Source organism: Camarhynchus parvulus, chromosome 18, assembly GCF_901933205.1.
Source record: "Camarhynchus parvulus chromosome 18, STF_HiC, whole genome shotgun sequence".
NCBI lineage: Eukaryota > Metazoa > Chordata > Aves > Passeriformes > Thraupidae > Camarhynchus > Camarhynchus parvulus.
In genome coordinates this window covers 10,569,631-10,592,126 of record NC_044588.1, presented here as the reverse complement: position 1 = coordinate 10,592,126, position 22,496 = coordinate 10,569,631, and the positions used below count along the sequence as shown (strand labels likewise).

The 22,496-nt window shown below is 56.7% G+C and overlaps 2 protein-coding genes across 2 annotated transcripts in view; both read right to left on the bottom strand.

Annotated features, from left to right (window-relative positions):
- CASKIN2 (CASK interacting protein 2) overlaps positions 1-22,496 on the bottom strand; it is a 648,645-nt gene that overhangs the window by 387,818 nt on the left and 238,331 nt on the right. The window lies entirely within an intron of this gene.
- Positions 347-22,420, bottom strand: LOC115911421. The gene is given in 15 exon segments (XM_030962380.1): positions 347-4,236; positions 5,706-5,780; positions 6,457-6,652; positions 7,202-7,432; positions 7,982-8,077; positions 9,731-10,284; positions 10,287-10,657; positions 12,381-13,203; positions 13,873-14,075; positions 17,455-17,983; positions 19,060-19,140; positions 19,477-19,648; positions 19,926-20,156; positions 20,228-20,323; positions 21,944-22,420. Coding segments are annotated over 15 exon segments (4,722 nt in total). The 5' UTR covers positions 22,382-22,420; the 3' UTR covers positions 347-3,610.

The following is a 22,496-nucleotide window of genomic DNA, read 5'->3' as shown; positions in this document are numbered from 1 at the left end:
AGCCATAACAAACAGTTCTGATTCTTCTCCTATTAAAGTCAGGAGCAGAATCCACTCAGCTTCCACCGAAACGCCCAGATGGAGCACTGGCACCTCACATGAACTAAGGCTCACCAAATAACATTTTTATCCTAACTCCAATTGACATTTGGGATTAAGAAAAGCAGCCTTCACTTTAAAAAGATGCTGCTGTTAATTGCCAGTGTGTCTGTGAAGCTCTAGACCTCCTCATTACACAGAAAACCTTGGAAATTTATACTCTAAAACTTAAAAACACTAAGGAAAAAATACCTAATCTGGTAATCTTTTTTATTTGTAGGATGAGGACAGACACAGCAGAGAGAACTGAGACAATTCATTGTTTTGAATTGCCCAGGGCTGACAATTATTATTGGATTTTAAGGTTCTTCCACTCCTTTTGCAATAAAAATGTGTATGTGGCAGAATTCCCTTGGACACACTTGGAAAATAAAATCTGTGTTATTTTATTCCAGATGTACAGGACACAGAAAAGTAAACATAAGATAATGGGACAAGTCAAATGGTTTGGTATTTAAAGGAAAGACAACCCAGGGCAATGACTGTATCATATTTAATGGTCAAATCATATTCTCTAACACCGTTACATGATTCTGTTACAGTTTTTTCACACACTGTAAAACACCCTACAGTTACTGTATTTAAAAAATCCTAATTAAAAAGAGGAACACTCTGTGACAGCAGAAATAACCCAAGGGAACAAGGAAAGGCTGTTTAAATTGCCAAGTGCTATCGATGCATCTCAACTCATCTCACCCTGCTTTTAACCCTTTGTTTACAGCAAAATCAGGGATCCAGAGCTGGCACAGTGCACACTCCCTGATCGTTCCAGTTTACAAATCCCTGGCAGCACAGAGCAAACTCTGACCCAGCTCCTGAGGGGACTGCTCCTCTTTTAAACCATCCCTGAAGCAGGAGGGTTTTTAGCACTCCCAACCAGGACAAAAGCAAGCAGCAGGAGAGAGAGGCTTGGGCAGCACCTCCCAAGTGTGGCACATCGACAGGAGCCCCCTGGATGCTCCATGGAGCTGATCCATGAATCCCCCAAAGCAACAGCACAACCCCAAACCATGCCCAACACCCCAGGGGCCTCTTAAGCTGCTCCCAGGTGGTGGCAGGGTGGAAAGAGAGGATCCCTCTGAGCTTTCCAAGCCCTGAGGGAGGTCAGAGGTTTGTGTCTGTGCATTGGGAAAGTGGAGGAGGGTGGGATGAGTGGCTCCAGCGTGGGTTTCCCCTTGGAGCAATCAATCCACCTACAGTGAAACCAAACAGGGCCAAGACCCAGATCTGCTGTGTTTACTCTGGCAAAACTCCTCGCTGCAAACTGTGGGAGTTTAGCCTGAATAAATGAGATTTGGGGCGCAGACGTGGGAGATCTCTTCCTGCAGAGATGAGGGTTCCTTCCCTTCCTTGTCCTGCCAGGATGTGACCGTGCACAGGCTGGGGCACAGCTCTGCCTTTCTCCTTCCACCAGCAGCTCCTGCCACCCCGTTCTGCCCCTGTCCTGCTCTGTGTCACCACTGACATCTCGTGCAAGGGCTGAGCTCTGCAGGGGCCGCTGGCGCCAGCCAAACAAAGAGGGTTTGGAGCTCAGGACGCAGGGAATGAATTCCCATCCGGACAGAAGTCTGGGCAGCATTCCCACCAGCCAGGAAAGGCCAAGATTTCAGCTGAAGATTTCATTCTGGAAGCCCTACTGTTCCTTTTCCCACTGCTAGCTGAGTTTAGGAGTCACCTCATGGAGGGGGAGGAGGAGGAGGAGGAATTTGCAGACAGATCCCAGCAAGCCCCTTCCCAAACTGACTCACCAGCCTTGCCCCAGGGAAGGGGTGGCTGCATTCAGACCTTTCATCCACTAAAATATCCCAATTTTCAGGGCGCTGGCAGCTCTTTCTGCACCAGCAGAAACAGGCAGCTCTGGCAAAGGAGTCACAGTAAAGGAGCTCTTTGAGCCTCAGCATGTAAATGTGGCTTTAACTTCAAACCTCCCAGCTTTGTGCCTGCCTTTCATTCACATTCACATTTTTCCCTTGGCTCCACTTGAATATAGCACTATGATTTCCAGCTTATCCTTTGGGGAAAATATATATATATCTCATATATTTAGCTGAATGGGCTGTTTATTAATCCTGCTGGTTGTTGCATCATCCCTGACTCACTCATGCCAGTGAAGAACCTGACCCTCTGCATTTTCTCTCTAGGTGTACATTACACAGCACCACGGTTCTGTAAAGCAAGCTTTGGGAGGTAGGTAGCAAAATAACCCCAGAAAAAATAAACTTTGGAAAGGCACGCTGTGCTGAGACAGGGGCTGCTCTGTGCTGCCCTCACAGGCAGTATTTTCCTTCTGAAAAAGCTCCCTTAGGACATGTGAACTGGCAGTTTTGTCTCTCAGCCTCCAGTTTCCACCTTTCTTGAAGGGAACAGTGTTCCCTCTCACTTGAGAGTAGTTTTTGTTAATTGTTACTTATTCCCAGAGTCCAAAGGGTCATTTAGTAGCTGACTGATGCTGCACCTTTATGGAGGCACTCACAGCTGTCCTAGAACACTAAACCAGACCATTTATCTCTGGGACATATTCACAGCACTGTCACTTAAAAATCTCTAAGCTAAGGGGCCGATTTTCAGCTCAAGTGTGCCCAGGGTTCTTGAAGAGCTGGTGTTTAACAGTACTAAAATCCCCCAGAACAGTAATGTCACCAAAAACATGGGGGAAATTTGGCTCTAAAGCTTTGCTAAGAATTGCTAAGAATTCCAAAGAATCTGTTTACTTAGAGCACGTCCTCAAAACTCGGTTTGTGCTGTTCCCTTCCTCACCTCCAGGTGGGAACAGTGGTGCTGCTTCTCGGCAGGAGGTTTCTCCCTTTCCCAGCTGGGCAGAGATCCTTGTTTCACACTTGCAGCACTGATGGGTGGGCAGCCCTGCAAGGAGAGGTGCTGCACCACCCCAGGACCACCCCAGCACCACCCCAGCACCAGGCTCCTCCACATCCCTCTCCCTGGAGCACCATCTCGCCCACGCCAGGGCACAGAGGTGATGGGAAGTGACCATGTCTTCTTTGGGGGTTCACCTGGTCCACACAGGGCTTGCACCATCAAAGGCACTTCGTGAGGAGCATGTAGAAGGTGACAATGAGGCAGCACTTAAAAAAGCATCAGGAACAGAGCCTGAGATAAGGCACAAAGCATCTGCACAAGTTGCTGGGGCAGAGCAAGCAGAGGTGAAGCAGAGGGACTGGGCAGGTGGCCAAGGCACAGCTCCAAATCCATGTGGCACTTGTGAGCAGCACACTTTACCAAGAAAGGCTGTGGCAGTCCCTGATGTCCAGAAAGGGAAGCTGAGGGGCAGGGAGCAGCACAGGGACTGGCCCAAGCTCACTCAGGGGCAGAGCTGGCACTCGGATCCAGCCCCATCCCGGCCCCCAGCCCTGCCCATCAGGAGCCCTGGGTGCCCAGCAGTGCAGAGAGGAGGGAGGGCTGCCACAGAGACAGGCAGGGCTACCAAGGAGAGCTGGCAATAACCTGCAGGAGAGACTTCTGTGGGTCTGTCCGTGCCCCTGTCCCCGGGCAGTCACCGGCGCTTCAGCACGGACACACAATCCTTCTTCAGCGGCCCGATCTGCAGGTGCGCATCCACGCTCTCCAGGAAGAAGGCTGGCTTCAGCTTGCACGAAAAAAGAGAGGCAAACTGCCTGTTGATCTTGTTCTGGAATGGGTCAAGCTTCCCCTTGGCAGAAGGGGAGACCTTGAGCTGCTGCAGGCAGGTCATTTTGGAGTCCTTGACTCCGTAGAAGGTCAAAGCCTTCTCCGAATACTCCAGGAAGACGCCGATGGTGTGGAAGAAGGGCTGCTGGATGGGGCACTCGAAGCCACCAAACCAGGCCACGTAGTTCTGGCCGTTCCACTGCAGGCAGCAGGAGCTGTCGTTCCTGCCCAGGCGCCCGTGGCTGTAGGCCTCCCGCGGGTCGAAGTCCTCGGCGATGACCCCGATGCTGACCCAGCCGTCGATCAGCTCCACCTCCCAGTAGTAGTTGCCCCTGTTCATGAGGTTCAAACCCAGCACCTGCTCGCAGTTGATGAAGCGGGTGGGGCTCTCCGGGTAGGGGATGGGGCACAGCACCCGCTTGGCCCCCTTGGTGCCGAACAGCTGGATGAACTTGTCAGCTGTGTCGCTGTCCAGGTCGATGATGAAGGCAACTGTGTGGGGCAAGAGGGAGAAGTGAACGGGTGGAGGGAAGTGCAAGGAAATCTCCCTGCCCCAGCCTTTGATGATGAGCACGATCCTTTATGACCTCTCCCATCCCTCTGCTCCCTTGCTTTTAAATTTGCCCCATGGCAAATTTCAGTCAATGAGAATGAAAGGCTGAAAGAGCTGATACTCCCATAAGCAGGATGGATACAGGTAACTGGGCAGAGGGGCTGCTTGATGAGCTCAACCATGATACCAGACATTGGAGAATCCACCTGACAGACTGGTGGTAAGGAAATGGCACATAAAAGCATATTTCAGGTAACCACAGATAAATGCAGTTGAGAGAGACCCCAAGAAGAGAGAACAGCCAGGTATGCCACAGCTACAAACAGGCAGCCCCCAGCAAGTATGGCCATGGGCCGCGTGAGAGCCACTGATGGATCCCAAACAGAGGGGATGCCCAAGGAAGTTCTTCCAGGGAACAACTCTGGGCATGGATCACATCAACTGCATTGCAGTCTGAACCATGGCATGGCCCAGTCTGACAGCACACCCTCCTTGAGCCCAGGTTCTGCTGCTCTGTGCCACTGAGGCAGATCTTGTCCCCTAAGGACACGTCAGTAGGTGATCCCATATCCCCTGTAGGGCTGGGGACACACAGGTGGGTGTGGGAGCTCAAGCCCAGCCCTGCACCCCCCAGCCTCAGCCTCTCCTGCCCCACTCTGCTCCACCACTGTGTGATCCCTGCCATTCTGCTGCTGCAGACAACCCTCACCAGCCCAGGGTCCTGCAGCAAACAAGGCAAATGCACAAACTCTGATCTAATTTAAAGAGGATCCAATTTGCCAAGGGCTGGGAAGCAGCAGGAGTTACACAGGATGCCTGCAGCACCCCTGGGGCAGCTGGGCCAGCAGAACCACAGACAAGGGAAAAAATCCATCAGCTAAGCAGGCTCTGGCTGTTGTCAGGAAAGCCAGGAGGCCTCCCTGTTAGCCAAGCAGAATTTCCTCTGCTGGTGGCAGAGCTCCCACAGCCGCTGGATCAGCGCCGGGCAGGCGGGAAGGAGAGAGGAAAGGGAAGATGGGCCTTAGCAACAACCCAAAGCAGAAGTCCCCCATCAAAATAAATAAAATACCACCTAAACCCGTGAAGAAGAAAGTGAAGGAGAAGGACTAGTCACTGCCTTAAAACCTCCAACTTAGCTTTATATATATATATATCTATAAAGAGTTTTAGAGTATACATATATATATACATATATATATACTCTAAAACCCTAAACTCTAAGTTTTCTACTACGTAATGTTACACACTTCTATTGAAACTACACACCCCTAATCCTAGTTCTATTATTTAATTTTGGAAGCCTTTCTCCACAACCTCAGGTTAAATGTAGTGTTCTCTTGAGGGCCTGTGCCTTTCAGCACAGAAAGCCCAAAACTCTCAGTATCCAGGGTTCCCACACCCCACTTACATTTCAGGAAATAATCACGGCTCTCCAGGCAGGCAGCATTGTTTGACTTGTCTGGAAATCGGGATTCAGCCAATGCTGCAGAGACAGGGACAGAAGGGTTTGCATCAGCAAAGGAACCAAACCACCACCAAGAGGGCTACTGGAGCATTGTCCCCTGCCCCTCATGGCACCCAGCTGTCACAGCCCCAGCCAGCATCCCCACTCCCCCTGCACATCCCCTGTGGCTCCCACACAGGAAAGCACAGACACCACTTTTGTCACCCCAGGGAGGTGGGCAGTGGGGCAAGGAGCCAGCTGCAACTCCCATGGGCATCCCAGAAAATAAAAAGAAGAGAGCTCAGGTTAAATGAGACAGCAAGAGACATGGCTGCCACATCAGCTCTCTAACCCTGGCATGTTTGGGAGCCCACAGTCTGTCCCGTGAGGAGGTCTGTCTGTCCTGGAAAGAAGAGTTCCCTTTCACAGGAGGCCACTTTGGCCATTTGCCCCCTCCCACAGGGCCCTGCCTAACTCCCAGGCTGTTTGTTGCCTCTCCAGTCTCCAGTCTCCGTGGAAAAATTCACAAAACCTCAAAGAGGCATAAGCCCAGACAGGGATTGTGCAACGTGCAGGGAACCCGTGCTGAGCAGCTTCCAGGGCTGGAAGGACAGGGGCCAGCGCTCACAGGGCCATGCAGCCACCTCCCAGCCACACAGGGAAGAGGGAAAGGGACAGGGAACCATCCAGGCAGAGGGGCTGAGTGAACACAAACCTTCCTCCATCTCCTGGCAATTCAGTCCATCCACTCCTTTCCCCCGCAAGTGGTTCCACTGGTTTTTGCAGGCAGTGGACAGCACATCCTTCATGGCACCCACAGCTTGGGTGCACTTGGTGAAGTTCAGCTCTTTCTGGAAGCTCAGAGGCGGAGAGAGGTTTTCTTCCATGGCTGCTTTCAAGGCCTGAAATTCCTGAGCCAAAAAAGACAGAGTTTCAGGAGGTTTCAAACAAGCCAAAGCTGTCTCTTGTTCCAGGACCCCACCCGGCCCTGGAGGATTTGGGATCTGGCAGCTCTCAGGACTTGGCCCAAGGACAGCAGAAGGGAGGAGAGCTCTTTCCAGCCACGTGTTCCTGGCACCTTCTCCTCACTCCCTTTCAAACCCAGACTCAGACCATGCCCACCTCACAGGGAGCAGCATCTCCTCCCTAAAATGTCTCCTCTTGCTGGGCTCTCAGGGAGGGGGGAGGATGCTGGAGGAGGCAGTGGGGCACCCCAAACTCTTGCTCTCCCCCACACCCAGGTACCCCCTCTGGGCAGCACAGACAGGACAGAAGTGGTGGTGATGGAGGGGAAAATCTTGGCTGGTTGGTCCCCCTGGGAGAGGGGAGGGGAGAGGACTGTGCCAGCAGGAGTGAGACCCAGCAGCCTGCACATCCCAGGGTTCCTGGCCCCCAGCTCTATGGGAATGGGACAAAAGCCCAAAATACAACATTGTCAGCTCCTTCTTGCCCCATCCCACCTGGAGGAAGTAGATGGTGTCGGTGCTGGGGACGTTCTCCAGGCTCTGCTTGCACTGTGCCAGCTTGGCTCGTCTCTGCTCCTTCCAGCGGAGATCGGCCTCGGCCTCCCCCAGCATGGAGCGCTCCCCGTCCTCGATGAATCCCAGCACCTCCTTCTGGAAGGCTGCCAGCACCTCAGAGGCCTCTGCAAAGAGCTTCTCGACCCTTTCCCTCTCCTTTGTGGCAGCACCCTGAGTGCAGGGAGAGAGGGGTCAGGTGAGGGCACAGGAGGGCCATGCCTGTGCCCTACCCAGCACCCAGATCTCAGCTCCCTGGAATCCCCCTGACACTCCAAGAACTTGGGTGACACTTCTTGGGTGAAGGGATCCCCCCTTCACCCAAGAACTCAGATCACTTCACAGTGCAGCTCTCAAGGGACCTGGCTGGGCAGTGCCACTTACTGCTGCACCACATTTGGTATCCCCAAGCAGGAAAATGTTTGCACAAGAGCCAAAGGGGACAACCACCCCAGGAGCATGGGGAGAGAAGGTGCAAGAGCCAGAGGATATCCTGGCACGGTCCTTACCCTGTTCCAGCTAAAGCAACCAGAGATGCCAGGAGTGTTAGCAGAGATGAGGAGAAAGAATCCTCAGGAATCTCTGCCAGGATCACCATAGTTTAATAGTGCTCCTGTGAGCACCATCTTTACACCCCATGCACCCCAAAATCTCACAGCCCCTTCTCCTCTGCCCCCAGCCCAGCAGAGCTGCACTACCAGAGCAAAGGCACTGCAGAGTCACCTTAATGAGCTCCACCATCTTCTTGGCCTGGGTGATGGTGACTGCCAGCTCCTCCAGCTCATTCTCTGCATCGCTGAGGAATTTGGCTTGTTGGGCCTGCAGACATGAAGGACAAACACTGAGCTTTACCCCCAGTCCCAGTGGGAGCCACAGGGCATTCAGCCTCTCCCTAAGCTCGATCCACAGAGCCTCTCTGACCGTGACCTCGCTACCAGGCTTGGGGTGAAGAATGCAAGGGGAACCATGAGTTGTTTTCCTGTTTTCCTTCCCTGCAACATCCAACCTGCAAACATCCCTTCTCACTCAGCTGGAAAACGAAAGGGTCATGTCCAGCTCCACGTTCCCCACCCTGGTCCCAGCGGAAACCAAACAAAACAGGAATCTGAAAGCAAAGCCATCAGGCAATGATTGCAGCTAAAAGTGCTCTTAGTGAGAACCCAGGGCTGGGAAAAATCCACCTGGGTTTGGTGCAGAAGCTGAAAGGTAGGCCTGGAGCACTCAGAAACTCAGAACAGAGTCCCCTGGAGGTTTCTGTTTAGGAGCAAAGCAAACCAGCTCCGGAGCACGGGCTGCAAAGGAAGCACCTTCCGAACACGGCGTTTCCTGAGACGCTATTGTTGGCTCATCCATTGCCCATCACGAGGACGGGTCCCTCGGGAGCCAGGAGGGCACTCCCCAGCCAGAGAGCTCCCTGCGGATGCTCAGCCCCCTGGTCCCTGTTCCCGGGGAGCAGCTCCAGGTGCTTTCCCCGTGCATCCATCCCAGCCCGCAGCCCGAGGGCGGTGGCCGAGGGTAGCACAGAAGTCCTGCAGGCGACATTAAGCAGCGCCTGCTGAGGTCTGACAGCTCCTCGGGGCGGGGATTACACACACTTTCTATTTTAAGGTGCCCCATGACTAATAATGCCGATAAAAGGGTTTTCCTGCAACCCTAGCAGCCCATCAGGAGGGGAGCTGGCTTGGGGCTCTTGCTTGGGGCTGGGCTCCTCCTTGGAAAAGGCAAACTCTCCCAAGGTCTCCAAATGCCTCATGGCCATGCGACATGCCAGCACACCGTGAGCCTCACAGGTTCCCATCTGCCTGCAGCCCCACACTTTCAAGGCAGCAGTGCCCAGGAAGGGAGCACCACGTCGGGACTGGAGCCCCGGCTCCTGGGAAGGCTCGTGGGTGTGAGTTTAGGAGGTGACTCAGTCACATCTGGGAATGGGAGTGATGGAAAACCCCGCTGCCAAAACGGCAGGACACAAAAGGCTGGGGAGCGGGAGCGGCGGCCGGGCCGGCTGCCAGCGCGGGCGAGAAACCGCTCTGAGTGAGCTGTGGGAACGGGACGGGGAGGGCGGGTGCCCCAGGAGCGCGGGGGTGGCCGCTCTGGGGTGTCCCGGGCAGCCGCGCCCCAGCCCTACACCCACGGCCCTGCCAGTTGGGCTCCGCAGCGGGAAGGCTCCCACGGGATGCCCGACTCTGCCCCGATTCCCGTCCCCACCTGCCCATCCTGTCCCAGTCCCAGGGGTTCCCTGATGGCGCAGCACCCTGCCCATATGTTGGGGTGGAATTCCCCGAGGGGTGAGAGTGCAGCATCCCCCAGCCACATGGCATCCCACCAGAGCTGCGCCTGCACACACCGCACCTGGGCTCCCCGTGGGTGCAGGATGAACCCCTCCGAGGGATGCCGCGCCTCATAGCACCCCCGACACCCCCACACCAGGGTCCCACCCGCGCGGGGACCTCCGCGCCCTCCCCACCCCCGCACCTGCTTGTGCTCTCGCTCCTGCTCGAGGGGCACCACGTCGTGGGCGCGATGCTCATGGGCGCGGCAGCGGGAGCAGACGCAGCTCTGCTCGGTGCGGCAGAAGCCGTCCAGGGGCTGCAGGTGGCGGGGGCACAGCCCCTCCTCCAGCCGGCGCAGCGGGGCCACCAGGCGGTGTGCGCGGAAAGCCGGGGCGCGCCGGTGCGGCTCCAGGTGCGCCCCGCAGAACGACGCCAGGCACACCAGGCACGACCGCTCGGCCGCCACGCGGGATCCCGGCGGGCACACATCGCACAGCACCGCCGCTCCTTCCTCCCCCGCAGCATCCTCCTCCTCGGCTCCCGGCGCCATCGGGGACGCGCCGGCCGGGGACGTCGGGGTCGCGGCGGCCGAGGACGACGGGGACGAGCCGCCGGTGGCGGCCGCCAGCAGCGGCAGGAGCTCGCACAGGGCGCGGTTCTTGCAGAGGCGCAGTGCCGCGGGGACGGGCTCCTGGCACAGCGGGCAGCGGGCGGCCCCGCCCGCCCCGCCGCCGTCGGGGGGCCTGGCCGCTGGCGGAGCGCCTGCAAGCAGCCCTGGCAGAAGTTGTGTCCGCACGGCACCGTCACCGGGTCCCGCAGCACGTCCAGGCAGATGGGGCAGCAGAGGGGACCCTCGGGCAGCCCCGGAGCCGCCAGCGCCAGCCGCAACGCCGCGGCGGAGGACGACGGGGCGCTCCCGGGCGCAGCATCCATCCCTGAACGCCCCGAGCGGCCCGGCCCCGCTCCCAGCCCCGGCGGAGGCGGGCGGCAGCCGCGCCCCGCCCGCCCGCTCCGCCTCCCGCGACCGCAGCTGGGGCTCCGCTTCCCGCGGCGCTGGGGGGGCTGCGGGGCCCCCGGGGCTCTGACCCGCAGCCCCGATCCCGGCACCTGGCCCCAGGCACCCGCCGCCCTGGAAAGGGCCTCACCCCAAATGGGATCTGCTCCCGTCTGGTCCCTCTCCCTGGCATGGGCTGCCTCCAGGGAGATCAGCCCCGGGGGATGTCACCCGGCTGAGGATGTGCTGTCCCCCACCCAGGGTCTGACACCTCCTAAAGGATCTGCCCCACTGGGATCTGGGCCCTCCCCAGGGTTCTATTGCTCCCAAGGGAAGCTGCTGACTTTCCCCAAATCTCCCATTCAGGGAAGCTTTGTCAGCCCGTTTCCATCCCCCTCCCAAGGACCTGCTGCTTGCCTTGAGCATTCCTTCCCCCTCTAGGACCTGCTGCTACTCCACTGCTCCCCAGGTGCTCCCCACCCTGGGGCCCCATGGAAGGTCCTGAGCCCCCCCAGTGCAGAGGTGCAGGTGCTTTCCCGGCAGCCCTCGTGTCCATGGACCTACACCAGCCCTCCCCACGGCCAAAAAAGGCTGCAGTGCCCAGGTCTGGCTCACTGTCCCCCTTTCCTCTGGGGTCTGGCAGGAACTGGCAGGCACCAGAGGGCTGGGAGGCCCCAGAGTGCTTTTAGAGTGAAGATCTGCCTCATGAGATCTCTGGACCCCTTTTGTGCAGGACACACAGACAATTTTTGGACTTGGATAAGTTCCCAGGTGCATGCTGGCCCAAGGCCTCACCCAAGGACAGGGCTGTCAGGAGCAGGGAGGTGTTGAGTGAAGCAGGAAGCACAAGACAAATAATATATGTTCTTGAAGAAGACGACTGAACCTTTTAAGCTTTTTGTCCCCAAAGGAAAAAATGATGTGATTCATTCCCCAGGCATTCACATCCCCAGCACTTTTGAACCCAGTGCCAGTTTTACCCTGTCAATCCTCACCAGCACTCCCACAGGAGCAGGAGGAGACATCGGACCTGCAGTCTCACCCTTGGGAAAACATCAATGAAAACTTTAGATTTTCTTCTGTGTCTGTGGATGCCACGGGACAGAGAGAGAGAAACGGCAAGCATTTCTCACAGCTTGTGAGAACTTTCAGGGAGTTGTAAGGATGTTATAACTCGTTAGTATGAACAACCTGCAGGTGGTGTTTTTCTACTCCGTCTTTCTGTTCTTCTCAAGGACGGTGTGTGAGAAAGGTGTTTTTGTTAAGTCGCCAATCAAATAGAATGTATGGTATCACTGTATAAACCGCGCGGTTCTCTTGAATAAAGCCCTCATTGTTCTTTGTACAGTCCTGCCTCTCACCTGTTCCTGTGTCATTCCCGGCGCAAGGGTGACATCTGGTGACCCGACGTGTGTGCTGCTCCGGTGGCCTCCGCGGAGTGTGGCGGACCCCCGGGACCCCCGCCGGACCCCGCGGGGCTTGGCCGTGCTCGGACCCCCTTTGTTTCCCCGGAGAGGTCCCGGCCTTGCCCCGCGCCCTTCTCCTGGGCTTGCTCCGTGGGGCTGCCCTGATAGCTGGGACCTGCGGGCGGGGACGGGCTCCCCAGAACGCGGACAGGTCGGAATTGCTGGGGCTGGGTGCCGCTGTTTCCGTGATGGGGGATCGGGATGATGACGAGAACAAGGTTTTTTCTGTGTGGAGGCGCCTCCTTTCCTATAGGGGGTTCTCGGTGCCTGACGCCTCGCTGATCGACCTGCTTGTGTGGGCCAGGACTCGTGAGTTCCCGATGGGCACGGCCGTGGTGTTTGACCCGGGCCAGTGTCAGGAGCTGTGTGCTCTGCTTGCGGAGGAGTTTTACCGAGGGGATGATGCTGTGCCCCCGCTCCTGGCTGTGTGCGACACCCGGCGCGCAGCCCTCCAGGACCGGGCCGGAGGTTCGGAGACCCCCGAGGGGCGGGGGTGCTGCCGGCGCTTCGGAGAGGCGATCGTCGGGTCGCGGCTCGCCCTCTGTGCGGGGCTCGGCAGCCCCTCTTTGGGGGGTTCGCTGCCACAGAAGTTACGCCTTTCCCCGCCCCTGCTGCCGAAGAACCGGGGTTCTCCCAGCCGGATGATGTCCCGCCTTTCTCCACCCCTGCTGCCCAGGGACCGGGGTTCTCCCGGGTGAATGATGTCCCGCCTTTCTCCACCCCTCCTGCCCAGGGACCGGGGTTCTCCCGGGTGAATGATGTGCCGTCTTTCCCCGCCCCTGCTGCCGAAGAACCGGGGTTCTCCCAGCCGGATGATGTCCCGCCTTTCTCCACCCCCGCTGCCAAAGGACCGGGGTTCTCCCGGGTGAATGATGTGCCGTCTTTCTCCACCCCTGCTGCCGAAGCCACGGGATCGCCGGGCCCACAGCAGCCCCCCCTTTCTCCCCCCTGCGTTTGGGGGTCGGCATCCTCCCGGACAGCGGGGGCCGCACTCTCCGGTCCCGCACCCCCCTCCCGAGCTGCCGGAGGGGTCGGGGTCGGCTCCTGCCTCGATGGTTGCCAGGACACCGCGGATCGCTCCGGCAGCTTCCCCGTCGGCAGCCGCGGAGCCTGCACAGTTGCCCCGGCCGGGCCAATCGTGGCTGCTGGCGGGCAGCGCCCCGTCCCAGCCGGTGTCGCGCTCCCGCCCGGTTTTCTCCTCCTTCCCCACGGCCCCTGCACAGACAGCAGTGGCTGTGAGTGCGGCTCCGGCACCGTCTGTCCGGGCGGTAATTCGTGCAGCGGGGGCAGTGCCTCTCCCTCATTCCAGCGCGGGTGACTTGGTGTCTTTTACACCTCGGCCAGGCCAGCCTGCGGTGCCGGGGGTGCCGCCGGCTCCGGCTGCGCCGCCCGCTGCCCCGTCTCCGGTGGCCGGTCCGCCTGTGTCCGGCCTGTGACTGTCCCTCCGGGTTCGCAGCCCGCGCTTGGCTTCTCGGGTCCGGACCCTTTTGTTAACGCGCCACCCCCCGTGACCCGCTGGGCGCCCTCCCCGTTCCTGGCTGGGCACCCGGACAGCGATGGTGACCGGCGGCCGCTCCCCCGGCCGGGCCATGCTGCGGTGGGGAAGGGCCGGCAGCGGCGGGAGGAATCGGCGTCTGCTCGTCACCTCTGGACGCTGCCTCCCTGTAGGGTGACTGTGAGCCCCGACAATCCTGCAGCTTTTGGGACGCGGTTAAAGCGCGGCTTTCAGAGGCTGAGCATGAGGGTCTGCTGGGGGGAGCGGGAAGGTCACGGTCTGCCCTGGGGGAAGAGGCTCTGGGGGTTCGGGGGGGGCAGGTTCTGCCCCATGGCAGCGAGCAGGATCATCCTGTGTTCAAGGCTATCCAGAATTCGGGACAAACCGACAGGCACGGGGTGATTGCCTGGCGGGTGATTTCAGGAACTGCAGGATGAGGTTGCGAAGCACGGCCTTGGCTCCGAGGAGGCAATGCAGGCTCTCCGGGTGATAGCCACGGATCTGCTGTGTCCCTCTGACACCAGGCAGCTTGCCAAGGCGCTTCTCCGGCCTCTGCAATTTGCGATGTTCTTGACGTTTTGGATGGAGGATGCTGCAAAGGTTGCAGCAAGCAACGGGCTTCTGCCCCCGGAGGATCCTCGGCATGGCGTGGGAGTGGATGCTCTCCTGGGGGAGAGTGCCTACTCCCATCCTGATTTCCAGGCTACCTGGGATGTTCTTGAGCAGTGTCAGGCTCTGGGGTTTGCTGCATCGGTGAAGACCATCGAGGCAGCCTCTCCCAGGCCCGATTTCACTGACATAAGGCAGGGCCCGGGTGAGCCTTTTGTGCCATTTGCCAAGAGGCTTAATGCTGCCATGGAGAAGCAGATTGAGGAGCCTGGACTCAGAGAGCCCTTCTTGAAACACTTGGCCGGGAACCATTCAAACACTGAATGCTGGAGGTTCATAAATTCTCTTCTGGGGGATCCTTTGGTGGTGGAGATGGCCAGGGCGTGTGCTGGGATAGGTGCTGTGGATCCTGAGGTGTCTGCTCTGGCAGTCACTGTGCACTCAGGCCAGGTATCCTTGGAGGGCAGACACAGGAAGAAGAACAAGAATAAGGGCAAGAAGCAGCAGGGTGTGCCCAAGCCGGTTCATCAGTGGCCCCTGATGGAGGAGAAACTGCTTGCCCTTTGCGAATTGGTTCAGGAACAGTTGCAGCAGGGACACATTGAGCCTTCTATGAGTCTCTGGAATACTCCCATCTTCGTGATAAAGAAGTCTGGGAAGTGGAGGTTGTTACAAGACCTCTGAAAAGTCAATGCAGTGATGGAAGGCATGGGCGGCATTGCAGCCTGGAATGCCCTCGCCCACCATGATCCCTGTGGGATGGGAGATCTTGGTCGTTGATTTGGAAGATTGTTTTTTTACAATTCCTTTGCATCCTGATGATCAGCCAAAGTTTGCCTTCACAGCGCCCTCAGTCAACAATGCTGAACCTGCTCAGAGGTGTCAGTGGAAGGTTTTACCACAGGGCTGTCACAACAGCACAGTTATTTGCCAGTGGTATGTGGCTCAGGCCTTGTCTGCTGTGCACAATCAGTTTCCTGACGCGTGTTGTTACCATTATATGGACAACGTCCTGGTGGTGGCACCCACCCAGGATGGGTTGCTGGGGATACAGCCTTAGCTGTTTGCTGCCCTGCATGCTTACAGGCTGCAGGTGGCCCCAGAGAAGGTCCAGCAGCACCCTCTGTGGAAGTATTTAGGGGTCAAAATTCTCAACCAAACCATTCAGCATCAGGAGGTGCAATTCTCAGATTATATTCAGACCTTCAATGATGCCCAGAAGTTGATGGGTGTCATCAGCTGGTTGTGTCCTTACTTGGGACTGACTGGAGAACAGTTGTCCCCGCTGTATGATACTTTGAAAGGGGGCCCTGGCCTGAGGGCTCCTCAGGAATGACCCCTGCAGCTTGATGGGTGCTGGAGGAGGTCCAGAGGGCTGTTTCTGCCCGTCAGATTCACCTAATAGATCCTTCCATTGATGTCACTGTTTTTGTTACCGATCCAGATTTTCATCCTATGGGTATCATTGGCCAGTGGAGTGACAAGTGGTCTGATCCCTTGCATGTTTTGGGATGGGTCTTTTTGCCCCACCAGGCAAAGAAGACAGCGCCCTCACTGTCCGAGCTAATTGCTCATTTGATAATCAAATGCTGTCAGTGGTGTTTGCAATTGATGGCTGTTGATCCCACAGTGATCATTCTTCCTGTGGAGAGGGAGGATTTTGAATGGAGCCTTGCTATTAGTGCCCCTTCGCAGAGTGCGCTGGAAAACTTTTCTGGGCAGATTGCTTATCATGCGCCCAGTCATCAGTTGCTGTGGCTGGCAAAGACAACGGGTGTGTTGTCGTGGCCAAAGTTCAGCTGGGTGCTGGTGCAAGGGCTCACTGTCTTCACTGATGGCTCTGGGAAAACGGGGAGGGCTGTATGACCTTGTCACTCGGGGTTGTGGGAACCCACATGTCCCCACAGACACTGGAGTGCGATGGGTACCTGCAAAGTGCATCTGCCTTGACTTGCAACATCAAAACCAGAATGTGGCCAACAGGCAACCTTTGAATGATGACCAAGATAATGACCAAGATGACAACCATCAATCAGATGGCCCTTCCACGAGTGAGGACTGAATTTCATCCTGTTTTCTGAAAAGGACTTTTTGAATTAGAATAAGCATATGACTTAGAATTGATAGTGCATTTTATAAGAGACAATCACAAGACCCAATGTCTCTGTCCATTTCAGTCTGATCTGATGGAGGGATCTCTGGAGCTGTGTTTGTTCTCCTTTCTGCAAGGAGCCCTGCACAGGACTACAAACATCAAACAAAAAAGGGGGACCTGTGGATGCCATGGGACAGAGAGAGAAACGGCAAGCATTCCTCACAGCAGCTTGTGAGAATTTTCAGGGAGCTGTAAGGATGTGATAACTCGTTAGTATAAACAATCTGCAGGTGGTGTTTTTCTACTTCATCTTTCTGTTCTTCTCCAGGGCAGTGTATGAGGAAGGTGTTTTTGTTAAGTAGCCAATCGAATAGAATGTACGGTATCACTCTATATAAACCCATGGTTCTCTTGAATAAAGCCTTCTTCGCTCTTTCTGCAATCCTGCCTCTCACCTGTTCCCGTGTCATTCTCAGCACAAGAGTGACATGTGCCAGATCAACCTTGGAGCAGAGCAGTAGGAAACCAGGTTTCCTTATCACAGTAAACAGAGCACCTTCAGGCTCTGCTGGTCGCTCCAGGGGTTGGTCACGGGCCCCACGGGGACAGGGAGGGTGAGGATGGGGCCCTGCAGGGATGGCTGCAGAGCAGGGGTACCCAGCTCCCCCCACCCCCTGTGCTGCGGGGTCCCACGTCTCCCAACAGCAGCAAGAAAGGAAGCAGCAGTAAGAAAATAAAGCTTTATTAGGAAAAGCAGCATCGTGCAAAGAGCTGCAGCATAGAATCCTGAGAAGTTGCTCTGCCTGTTGAGAACAGCAAGAGGAAACCAAGAAGGGGCTGGGGGGAGCAGGACCTGCCTGCATGTGAGGCTGTGTGAGCACAGAGGTCCCTCTGAATTGTTTCTGAGCACCCTGTGGCAGTAGTACCTCCCTCTGGGGTTCCCTCATCCCAAACCTTCCCCAAGTTTGGGAAGTTTGGCAGGGATAGAAGAAGGAGGAAAATCTCTTTTTTTCACCTTCCTTATCCCCCATTCCCTTGCTCTGTCTGCAGGGACAGGCACCCACGGTGAGCTCCAGCCCTGCCACGTGTCACTAGGGTGATATTTGCATATGCAAATCAAACAGGTTAATTTACATGCCTGTCCCCACCAGCTCTTGTTAAAACACTGCACTCCACACCTGCCTGAGCACTGAGGTCCCACTGCACCACGACAGCCTCAGCTGCAGCTCCACTTTGGCACCAGCCTGGGACTTGCCTGGCTCTGGCTCAGTCCCTCTGGCACAGCGTCACCACTCGCCCCTCACACAGCCAAAACACGGGGTACAGGGGCTCAGTGAACACGCTGTGGAAGGAGTGGATGAGTTTTGTCCTCTCCCCGAGGCCGTAGAAGGAGAGGAGCCCCTTGCCATAATCCAGGCTGACCCCCAGGTTCTTATAGAGCTGCTCCTGGATTTTCTGGGCGCGGCCCTCGTGCCAGGCCAGGTAACAATCCTCCCTCACCTGCAGCCCCCAGGAGCCCCCATCCAGGCCGATGTTGAACCTGTGGCCCTGCTGCTGCTCCTGGGGCAGCCCCCGGTAGGTGACCCCCAGGATGACAGAGTGGCTGGAGATCTTCACCTCCCAGTAGTGGTGCCCGGGGCCGTAGCTCTGCGTGCACAGCACCTGCCAGGGCTGGAAGCGGGGGCCCTGCCCCTGCCCAGGGACGCTGCCAGGACGGTGCTTGGCTTTGTGGGCACCTTTGGACACCTCCAGGTACTTGTTGGCCGTCTCAGGGTCGAAGGTCAGGTTGCGGTGGTCTGGGGGGAGCAAGGGCACGGATGGGGCTGAAATGCTTCATCAGACCTCTACGCCCTCCCAGCAGTGATGGGGTTTAAATTCTGTGGGGCTGGCTCCCGAAATGGAAGGGAACAGGTTGTTTGGAGGGGAAGGGTAGTGGGGAGGATGCAACACCTGCCCTAGAGGGAATGGAAAAGCCCAGAAATAGCTGTTGAGGTACTGAGACACGATGCTTTGCACAGTCCTTGCACAACCCAGCTCACAACCAATGACTGGCTCTGTGGCCATTTTGGCAGGGATGTGCTTGGCTTTAAGAGCAAAAAGTACCAGTGTGGGTTGGGAGAGGGGGAGAAAACCAGGTGTTTAGTGAGCAAATATGGTATTGCAGGGAGTTACTCTCCTCTGCATGGGCTGTGAAAGCTCCTGCCATGGGCACTCCCTGGCCACCAGCACCTCACCTTCCTCTCCCAACACCTGGGCCTGGCAGCTGGCTGGGCTCCTGCCTGCTGCCCATAAATAACAGGGGGTTCCTATTAATAACCCTAAGGATGCTCTGTGGGGCCTGAAGGAAGGAATTCCTACAGGTCCCATAGGCAGCAATTGCCTCCTTGGCAAGAGTGATGTGACCAACATGGCCTGAGCATTACCCAAACCTCTTCCCAACAGGGAGGAGATGGGAAGAGGAGCACAGAGGAATGTCCTAAAAGCAGGAGAGGGCTGGGACATGAAGGACTGTAGCTAGGAATGCTGAGGCCATATCCCTGGATAGAGAGCAATGACTGCAGGCAGGGCTCTGGACTGGGGCTATGCCAGGCAGGGCAGTGACTGATCCAACACCAGACAGCCTCAGTTCCATGGCAAAGCACTTCCTGGTGCTGCTAATCCCCTTAAGGGTCCTTTCCCATCCCAGCCCATCCACCCTGCCCCTACACCACCCTTCTCTCATTTAGGGAGATACACTGGAAGAACCAGGGAAGGAAGCCCTGCCCCTGCAGCCACAACCACCCTCCTCCTGGGAAGGAGCCCGGCTTGGTGACATCTCTTCCTGCTGGGGACCCCAGTGAGGTGCTGTCCCTGCAGCCCCTGTGCTCCTTACCCTTCAGAAGCTCAGCTCGGAGCTGGCACTTGGGGAGAGGGGCCACAGCCTTCACTGCCAGCTCCTGGGCATGCACTGGGTCTGTGGAGAATGGAAACAGGCATTTGGAGTAATGCCACCCAAAAACTTCTTTCTTCCTGGCTTCATGGGAAGGAGGAGGAGGAGGAGGAGGAGGAGGAGGAGGAGGACGAAGTCCATTGTATCCAAACCTGGGAGCAGGCATGTGCCACCATGGTTCAGCATTCCCAGCAAGGAGGGGCCACCCAGCTCATCCCACTTCATCTGCTGACCAGCAAATGTGTGTCCCATCCCAAACCCCCGTGCCCAGCAGCTGTGTCCCCAGCAGTGACACAGGCCAGGCTCACCCTCAGGATGACTCAGAGCCCTTCAAAGGAGCCCTGAGAGCAGGAGGGTTACCTTGGCCAGCAGGGCTGGGGGCTCTGGGGGCCACACAGCCAGGCAGGTCCTCCAGCAGGAGCCTGGAGATGCTGGTGAGGATCTCAGAGATGGGCTTGATCACAGCAGCCACATCAAACTCCACGGGCACCAGCACTTCTGGGCTCTCCAGAGGTGGGAGCAGGAGGAACTCCTGCGGACAGACACACAGACACCATGCACCAGTCTGGGGAGGACTCTGCAAACCCATTTGCATCCAACATGTCTCCCCAGTGGGCAACAGGGACATCCCAGCATTGCCCACACAACTTTTCAGGGATCCCCAAAACCCAGCTCTTCCCCACAGCCCCAGCACATCCCTGAGCCAAACTGAGGATGTGCTCCCAGTGGGGATGGCTTGGACATGATCCTGCTGCCTTCAAAAGGGGGCAGGCCCAAGCAAAGGGGAGGACACAGTGCCAGGGTGGTACCTGCAGGAAGGTTCTGTGCTCAGGGCAGGCCAGCAGGCTCTGAGCCCTCTCCCTGTGCTGCCCAAGGACATCCAGGCGGTCCCTACACAGGTTCCAGTTCTTGTCCACACCCTCCAGTGCTGCCCTCTGCTCCTGCTCAATCCTGGCCACTGTCTGACGCTGGAAATCCTCCAGAGCTTTCTTCAGGTGGGCGAATTTGCTCTGGATCCCATCTTTGAGCTCAGAGCAGTCCTGGGCAGGAAGAGCCATGAGAACCAGCGTGCTCCCCCCCACAGGCCAGCACAGGGAGGCTGCAGCGTTACCTTGATCCTCTCTGTCTGCAACTCCAGCTCCTTCATTGTCTGCTCAATCCTCTCTGATTCCTCCCGGGCTTTTTCCAGGGATTCTTTCAAAAAGGTCTGTGAAAGGAGGCATAGAATAACATGGAGTAGTTGGAAACAACCTCCAAGATTATCAAGTTCAGCTGTGACCGTGTTCACAGGGGTCTGAGGATGAGGGAAGAGATGAGGATCTGACTCCATGTTTCAGAAGGCTTGATTTATTATTTTATGATATATATTATATTAAAATTATACTAAAAGAATAGAAGAAAGGATTTCATCAGAAGGCTAGCTAAGAATAGAAAAAGAAAGAATGATAACAAAGATTTGTGGCTCAGACTCTCTGTCCAAGCCAGCTGACTGTGATTGGCCATTAATTAGAAACAACCACAGGAGACCAAACACAGATCCACCTGATGCATTCCACAGCACCAGATAATTATTTTTACATTTTGTTCCTGAGGCCTCTCAGCTTCTCAGGAGGAAAAATCCTAAGGAAAGGATTTTTCATAAAAGGTGTCTGTGACATTCAGCCTATGACTGAACACCTTCAGCTAGCCCAGAGCACTGAGTTTCATATCCAGTCATTTCTCCCAGTCATGTCCACTTGCACATCCTGTGGAACAGCCCAATGCTGCCCACCTGGCCCCCAGGACCCTCTCAGGGCTGCAGGACAAGCCTAACAGGGAAGAAGGCAGCTTGGGAAGGGGACTCTGTGTCAGGATAACTAAGAAGTGATTTTTTGTGCTGCCTTTCACCCCGTTTTTAGCTGTTTCCTCTAGATCAGAGGGTAACAAACACACAGGGCACCGTTCATCTCGTGCTGCTGGATTTACCCAGCTCACTGCTGCTCCTGACAACACCTGGTTCCTCAAGGAGCAGCCAGGCACTGGTGGCACCTCCCTGGCCAGCCCCTGTCCAGCTGAGGCTGGGCAGTCTGGCACACAGAGGGACACACGTCCCTGCAGCAGGACACGGGGCAGAGGAGATGGATACCGTGCGTGCCCGAGCTGTCACAACACCCGCAGCTCTGTGGCCCCAGCTGTGTCACCCACTGTGGGAGCGTCGGGGGGTGGGACGGTTGGGATGGATGGACACGAGAGATCTCTGCAGCCAGGACAGAACTTGGGGTTTATTGCAAAGGGCCTGGGTGCAGGGCCCTGCTGGGAGCTGCCAGCCACAGCTCAGAGCAGGCTGAGAGAAGAGAGGGGGAGAGAGGGTGAGGGGGTGAGAGAGTAAAAGGGTGAGAGAGCAAAAGGGGTAAGAGAATAAACAGGGTAAGAGAGCGAAGTTCCCATTACAATACAATAAATCTTCTTCTGTGTTGAGTATTCTAATTCTCACTAACCAATCTAGTACAAGATACAAATCCTACGGCATTTACATACAGCCTATAAGAATCACTACATTACCATACTGTGTTACATTTTAAACCCTAAAAACTCCTCTTTGGGCCCCTTCGCCAAGCTGTAGGGTCTGCTCTGACCCTTGGGCCTGTCTGCAAGCAGAGGGTGTTGTTCCATCAAAAGGGGATCACCTTCAGCCAGCCACACCACTGTTTTCCAGTTGTTCAGTAACTAAGGGATCTCAAATCTTGCTTTCATTTCAGTCTCGCTTATAGTTTCCATGTTCTCAAAATCTTTTGCCAGACAATCATATTTCTAAGGCTTTCCTGTCCCATCTTCCCCAAGAGCCCACCTGCTTTTTGGCTCGCTCCTCCTCGAAGAGCACCCTGCGGTGCGGGCGGCAGTCGCGCACGGTGCAGATGCAGCAGATGCAGCGCCGCTCGTCCTCGCAGAACAGCTCCAGGGGCCGCCCGTGCCGCGGGCACAGCTCGGCCGGGGCCGCCCCGCTCGGGCCCGCGGCACAGCCCCGCTCCTCGCTGTCCCGGGCCAGCTCCACCACGCCGTGCAGGGTGACGTTCTTCTCCAGCTCCGGGCGCCGCTCGAAGGCCCTGCGGCACTCGGGGCAGGTGATGCTCGGCTCGGGCTCCTGCCTTTTCTTGTCCCAGTGGTCGCTGATGCAGCGCTTGCAGAAGTTGTGGCCGCAGGGCAAGGTCACGGGCACCCTGAACAGCTCCAGGCAGATGGAGCACACCAGCTTCTCCTCCAGCTTCTGCGACATGGCCGATGCCATCCTGCCGGGCCGGAGATCGGGCGAGAAGCCGGGAAACAGAAACTGTGAGCGCAGAGGAGGAGGAGGCGGTGACGCTGTGCCCAGAGGCGGGGCAGGGCTCCCGGCCAGAGTGCTG